General features: G+C 41.4%; 1 protein-coding gene across 2 annotated transcripts; it reads left to right on the plus strand.

Moving 5' to 3' along the window:
* Positions 1-24: 24 nt before the first annotated feature.
* On the plus strand, positions 25-5738 carry arl3a (ADP ribosylation factor like GTPase 3a). Of its 2 annotated transcripts, XM_076285695.1 has the most exons (6): positions 25-1034; positions 1760-1903; positions 2527-2643; positions 3068-3118; positions 3386-3571; positions 4106-5738. In XM_076285695.1, the coding sequence occupies exons 1-6, from the start codon at positions 1032-1034 to the stop codon at positions 4151-4153; spliced, it is 549 nt and encodes a 182-aa protein (XP_076141810.1). In that variant the 5' UTR covers positions 25-1031; the 3' UTR covers positions 4154-5738. The 2 variants fall into 2 exon arrangements, with proteins under 2 accessions (XP_076141810.1, XP_076141811.1); XM_076285696.1 differs by lacking the exon at positions 1760-1903.
* Positions 5739-7179: the final 1441 nt, after the last annotated feature.

Genomic DNA, 7179 nt, shown 5'->3' on the forward strand with positions numbered 1-7179 from the left:
ATTGGGCCGATAAAAATATATTTGACTACCAAAATCTCCTGACCTGGAAAACAGATTTTGTAAAGCCTTATGCTCTGTGCTTTGTCTTGTATAGAAGTGCTCTATCACATTTAGGCAATCACCTTCAATAACTGATCCTGAAAAAAGAAATCTTGTAATTTTGGCAAGTCATATTATTATTTGCCATTTCATACCTCACAAGCAGGTTTCAGGCCTACCCCTTCCTAAATTTCCTTTACTAAATGTTACCACTAGGGTGTAGACATGAGACCAAATGATGAAGCTTGTTTTCTCTACTTTGGTTTGGTGGCATGTTACAAATAGGCCTACCCTACTTCTTAGCTGACGTGTGAACTATGCTGGGTTATATTTTGTGTTCAGCAGGAGTTTTATTTTTATTTTTGATTAAACACTAGAAATATTGCCGAATTATTATATAAACACAGACAGATAAAGATAGACAACCGTAGTCACTTTAGCCTAAATAATACGGTTTAGAGATCATGCTGTGTAAATACTAACTTCTGCAACAATGTGGAATATCTGCAATTACTGCAAAACATGGCTTTGAGAGGAAATGTCAACTTGCAGTTAACTTCAAATGCAGTGTTCAGTTTGAACAGATGTGGTAGTTTTCCTACTTGACTAGTCTGTTTTTCATGTACTCCCACAGATAGGCAGTAGGTACTAGGTAGGCTAGGCCTACTTGCAGGTCACAGAGGACAGAAGATTTATGTGATCAGACAATCTCAATTTTGATTCCCTAAATTATAAAAAGAACAAACACCTATGACCACACATGCTCAGTTCAAGGGTAATTTATCAAAAGTAGGCTAGTACTTTGTTGTGCTAAATATGGACAATGTAAAATTACATTTTATGGAACACAGTAGGAATAGGCTAATCTCAGAAAACTACCAGGGAACCTTTCTTTGAAATAAACTTCTGACGTCATCTAGCTCCCCCTAGTAACCCTTGGTGGCGTCTTCAACGATATCGCTAGCTAACCCAACGTTAGCTGAAGCAACATTATGGTAAGTTAGCGTTTGTTTAGTCAATTAGTTGTGCATTTTTTTGTAAGAGACGATACGGAAATTGTTTGTTTGATAGCGTATTCAACTGTAGTCACCTCGAGGCTGGTTTGTTAACAATGCATCCATTCAACTGCCTTGCTTTAACGTTAACGTTAGTAAACGTAGTATTAACGTTAACGTAGCTTCTAACGTTAACGGTAACTTACTGAGATCTTGGACAATCAACTATCGATAGCAGTATCCAGCTAGGTAAATTACCACACCATGATGATGCTTATCTCATAGCAGAGTCACCAAATTGACGTTAACTGGTGCTGTTACTGAGAAGATGTGTATTTTATTAGCTTTCAATAATGCAACGTTAACGTTAACTTTCTAACGTTAACGTTAGCAATGCTAAACCAGACGGTGTTAACATTATTAAATGGACGTTGTTGAGAAACAAGTTTAAGGTCGTAATTTACTGAACTCTAATTTTCCAGCATGGCAAGGTAGCTCATGTTATGTTAACGTTACCTTTTATGAAACTTTAATGCTGAAACTGGCACACCGGATCCTTTAACGTTATCGACTTCTTGGACCGATAACGTTATTTCCTAATAACGTTATAGTTACATTGGCTTCTAGCGACACTTTAATTCAATTAATACATGATGTAAGTTACACTATATTGACTGTCAGACATACGCCTGTACTGCTCAAGAGGAATGTGATTGTCTTGATAGGGTCTCCTGTCCATTCTACGAAAATTAAAAAGTGCCCCGGACCAGGAGGTGCGCATCCTGTTACTGGGGTTAGATAACGGAGGCAAAACCACTCTCCTCAAACAGCTGGCGTCTGAGGACATTACCCACATAACCCCAACACAGGTGGTGTCAACACGCACACATTCACACACATAGATTATCCTCTCTACACAGCTGGGTACCAACCACATCCTGCCGTAGTCTATCACACATGCCCATTGTTTCACTGTGCATACACTGTGGTGGTTTGTGGCCGTGGAATAAACCAGAGCCTCCTTTTTCTTTCTTGAAGAATGGGGGAAATACTTGCACTGTCACCTCTGATAAATGACCTTTCCTCCGCCTATTCAAACTACTAAATTAACATGACACTCAAAGCGGTAGTTTGTACAAGGCCAATGTAGGTGGATGTTGAAATGTCACAAGCGCCACAAAAAGTCTTTTCAGAATTAAGCCTTTGTGCTTGAAGCAGAATTGATAGCTATATCTGAAACACCCGCTGCTATGCCCACAGTACATGAAGTCACACTTCTTACTCTATTACTGTCTTACAAATTAACAGTACGATGTATGTTTCAGGACTCAGGGACACAGGAATGGAGGAATGGCACCTTTCTCTCTCCCTCCCTCTCTCTCTTTCTCTCTCTCTTTCTCTGACATTACTGTTTTCACTCATGTGAACATGCTCAGATCAATCCTCTAATCATTACACTGAGTCTAATGCCATTTGCTCTTGTGCCGATCAGGGCTTCAACATCAAAAGTGTGCAGTCCCAGGGCTTCAAGCTGAACGTTTGGGACATTGGTGGTCAGCGTAAGATTAGGCCTTACTGGAGAAACTACTTTGAAAACACAGATGTGCTGGTGAGCACCATCTCTCACGGAATGTTGTAACCATCTCTGACAATACTTCAGCCGGAACATCTCACTCTATACCTCAGTTGTCCTACTTTGTGCCAGTTACATCAGCTCCATCATTGTCCCAAGAATAATTTTATCATGTGTTCATACTATTAGCAACTACTGTACCAACTGACCCATCTCACATGGAATTAAACTAGTTCATACAATTACAGACTGGCTGCTTATTGAGCAAAGAGCAGGATATCTATGTTTTGGTTTCACAAGAACAAAAATATCTTAAAATGGTGTTGAGATTAGATGTATCATACACAAGATATTTTCATTTTTGGAACTCTTCATTCCAATGTTTTTTTGTTGTAGTTAAACAGATCTTTTATATTTTGGAGGTATCTGTTATATACCGGTACTAATGCTATCATTGCAGATTTATGTAATTGACAGCGCTGACCGAAAAAGATTTGAAGAAACGGGACAGGTAAGGGTGCTGTTTTAAATAGTTTATCTACTGACTGACTGTACATACTGGCAGAAAAAGTGTTGTATTTTGGACATTTTAATCACTCTGCAATCTCTGGAATCTCTTGAGTCACAGTAGTCTCATTTAGCTGAACTAAATGTGAAGATGGGTGTGTGTGTGTGTGTGCATGCGTGTGTGTGCGTGTGCATGCACATGCGTGACGTGCGTGTGTGTGTGCGTGCGTGTGTGCATGCATGTGTATGTGTGTTTTTGTGTGCGTGTTAGGAGCTGGCAGAGCTTCTGGATGAAGAGAAGCTGAGTGGTGTCCCCATCTTGATCTTTGCCAACAAGCAGGACCTGCTCACTGCTGCCCCGGCCTCTGAGATGGCAGAGGGCCTCAACCTGCACACCATCCGGGACCGCATTTGGCAGATCCAGTCCTGCTCAGCCCTCACTGGTGAGGGGGTGCAGGTGAGAGTCCCCCCACCTCCCCATTTTCCTTTAACTCTCTTGTCAAAAAAAAAAGCTTACAATTAGGTATAGAATTAGGGTGTTTATGGTAGTTCTCAGAAATGACAAGCAGAACTTTCTACCACAGCCCTGTGACACAGTAGCAGTTGTGAGAGATACTGCACAGTGCAGGAATATTTTTTTGATTGTAACTGCCAAACTTATTTAGGGAGAGGGTTTAGCCGAACTTTGGCAAAGTCAAACATTGTAGCTTTTAACTGAGGGCTATTAAATTGACAGTCTGTTATTCAAGACAGCCTGACTTGGCCGTCTTTGTCAGTGATGGTTGTTGCGGTTGGAAGACGGTTTGTACATATGTCTCTTCTGGGAAGGTGAAGTGTTTGAGGAGCTGCTGGGAAAGGCATGGAAGGTTTGACTGAAGAGATTTGGTTTCCTGACCACTGTGTCTGGTCCTGCAGAATTAGCTCAGATCTCAGATGCGGACCGTCTCCTTTACATGACGAGAAGCTTGTAATTTTTGGGCTTTTTTTTTAGGATGGCATGAACTGGGTTTGCAAGAACGTCACCGCCAAGAAGAAATAGTGACAGGCAGTTTCCTGTGGACTGGTCAAAGAATGTTGAAACACATACATACACTCACACACACATACACACGCACACACACACTAAACAAACAATACGAACTCTGGGAGGATCTCGGAGTGAACAGCTGCAGCTGATCCCAGCTGATGGAATATGACCTGTGCTGGTGCAGCAGCTGTGGACGCCCAGGGAAGAGGAAGTTGGCAGCTGTCTGACCCCTCCTGCAACCCCCCATCCCTGACCCCCACCCCAGCACTACCCCAACCGCAGATGGACAACTGGCAATGTCAGAAATACTTTTGCTCCACAACTATCGGCTAGCTACGCTGTGTTGTCCCACACCCTGTTGTCTGTTTCAATTTTATGTCAAACTGTCTCTGCAGAGCTCTGTCTTTCACTCTCTTTCTCTTTCTCTCTCTCTCTCTCCATCTCTCAGTTTCGATCACCACCACTGTCTCTTTTGAGCTGTCTCTGTCTTTCATCGTTCATTTTGATATTCTCGGCCTTAAATGGAGTGCTGTGGTCGTCAGTGTTACTGCGTATCCTCTTGAGTATCAAAAAAGCTGCTGTGGCGTGCTGTGTACATTGCATATGAAGTATGAAGACTTGAGAGTGTGTGACCGTTGCAACATTGTCATTGCCATGCCCACAAGAACGATGTGACTTTTCTAAGCTCTCTAGAAGCATTAGCATATGTGATGTATGTCTGGTGAGAGTGGGTTAGGTGCATTTCTTTAGTTTGTTCAAATACATTGAATCCTACTTTAATTGTTAATTTGTTTTTTAAAAAGATACAGTACATATATATTTTGTGTGTGTGTATACATATACACACACATTTCTCACACTCATGGGCACACACTTATATAGACACTCATTCAGTGCACTGTTGTGATCCAAGCCCTGTGCATCTGGTTGGAGGTGAAGAGTGAACGGGTGAGCCGCCGTCCTAGCCACACTGTGTTTCAGCTGAGACCAACGCCAGGGCGAGCTGCCTCTGTTCATGTCATGCACATATCTGCTGCAACTGCAGCACTCTCAGAGTCCCAGCTCTCTCTCTCTCTTCCTCTCTCTTTCCCTCTCTCTCTCTTCCTCTCTCTTTCTCTCTCCCTCCCTCCTACCTTCCCTCCCTCCCCTGGGACTCAGAAAGGAGTGAATGACTGACAGATACCATGGAAACAGGTCGAACAGACTACCTACCTAGCATTTCTGGAACACTAGTGCACTAGTTTTCTGTGGAAGTTCCACCATGCACATTTTGAATATCTGTGTGCATTGTGCATGTATGCGTGCATGCATGCATGTGTGCATTTTCCTGTGTTCATGTATACATTTCCACAGTCACCTTATATATGTTAACATTCGTCACATGTGGGCCTTTTAGGTTTGATTGTAAATTCAAGAGCACCTGTATTTTAAACTGGACTGTAAAGTGAAAGTGCTTTTCTGTGCTTTTATGCTTTTCTAATGTTGTGTCTGTTGAGTATCATGGATTATTGCTTTGAATGTGTGTGATGTTTGCTTTGTTTCTGAATAGTATTTTATATGAAATCAAGTGTGATTTATAAAAGAAAGAATGAGGGTATGCTTGTGTATGTTTTCTGCTGGTCCCAAGCAGCAGCAGGTCTGTGTGCAGATGGCTGAGGTTGAATCGGCAACCTGTTTTATTCTTGTTTTATTTCAATCATTTTATAACACCAGTTTGAGCCGAGCTGTACTGTACATCTGTTGTGTCCCCTTCCTCTTGAGGAAATAATCCACATTCTTTTTTCCTCTCTTAAGTTTCTCTTGCATAGGGATAGATATTCAGCTGCTTCTTGTTTAGAGTACAAAGTGGGAGGGTCAAGGCCATATTGGTGCATATAAGACAACAATTACACATGAGTTAATTCCAGCCCTGGCATTTGATTGGACCACAAGCATTCTATGAGTGTTTAAGTGCAGTGCCTGCATTTAAGCAGAGGGTGGAGGCATATTTGCTGAAGAAATATTTTAAGAGCTGCACAGTTCTTTTTTCCCCCAAACCCAAACAAAAGCAAGGTAGTCCACAGGGACCAATTTGCTCCAACAATGACACCAGACCAGATTCAAGTCTAGTTGAGTCTGTTTATTCCCCATTCTCTGCTCATTACCACATGGAAATGTGCAGTCTCTCTGTGACTGTTATTATTTGAATAGATGATCAATGGTCTCTGTAGGACAGAGAGGCCTTACCTTAGTGATTTAGAACCGGGATGTGGTTGTGGCAGGAAAACCATACTCATATACACACACATGCACACACACACTCAGATGCCAGTGATAATTTTGAACCAACAGCAAACCTGATGTAACTATGGCAACCTCCCAAGACCTCCCATTATCCTGTCCAGACCTGCTGTTTTTAAAGAGTTATTGGAGTGCCACTGAAATTGACCGAGGCTTTTACTGTACTGACTCTCTGTACAATTGTTGCTTTGTTTTCATTCTGTCTCATTTTTAAAATATACTATTTACAGAATATATTACGTCTAGATGGTGCAATGACCAGCCAGACAATGGTGTTTCTGCATCCTGCAGCATAAAAGTAGATGAAGATAGATGGGGGACAATATGTTCACAAATATTAATCCAGAGCAGCTGCTCAGCAGGTGATTTGCACATTGATTTTGGGACACAAATATCCATGTTCTGTATTTTATTTCTTTTGCAACTAATCAGCTGAATGGATGGACCATATCTATTAGAAGGTGTATTCTTTATGGATCCACAACTGGATGTGTTTGTAGGCTTGTAGGCTTGACGGTGTGTAGTGTGTGGGTGTAGTGAGTGAACTGTTTAAAGCCCTGGCCCATTTATTAATCTATATGCTACATTTCATACAAAGAAAATTGCTGTACATTTGCATCACAAAATGAATGCCTTATGCATACATTTTTCATTTTTATTAATGCATAAAAATGAAAAGAGCACATAAAAAAGTGCCTTCTAATAGAAGAATAAGAAGGGGGGCTGAAAATGGGGATTGAAAAAGAAATAGTGTAGCT

This window comes from Alosa pseudoharengus, unplaced genomic scaffold, assembly GCF_046254945.1.
Source record: "Alosa pseudoharengus isolate Yale_2024_CS ecotype anadromous, Long Island Sound unplaced genomic scaffold, YU_APseudo_1.1 YU_APseudo_1.1_scf_15, whole genome shotgun sequence".
NCBI classification, from domain to species: domain Eukaryota; kingdom Metazoa; phylum Chordata; class Actinopteri; order Clupeiformes; family Clupeidae; genus Alosa; species Alosa pseudoharengus.

Excerpts from the sequence above, each read along its gene's own strand:
- arl3a (XM_076285695.1), top strand. Across the intron at positions 2,644-3,067 it reads TTGAAAACACAGATGTGCTG|ATTTATGTAATTGACAGCGC; the intron begins GTGAGCACCATC and ends CTATCATTGCAG. Across the intron at positions 3,119-3,385 it reads GATTTGAAGAAACGGGACAG|GAGCTGGCAGAGCTTCTGGA; the intron begins GTAAGGGTGCTG and ends TGTGCGTGTTAG.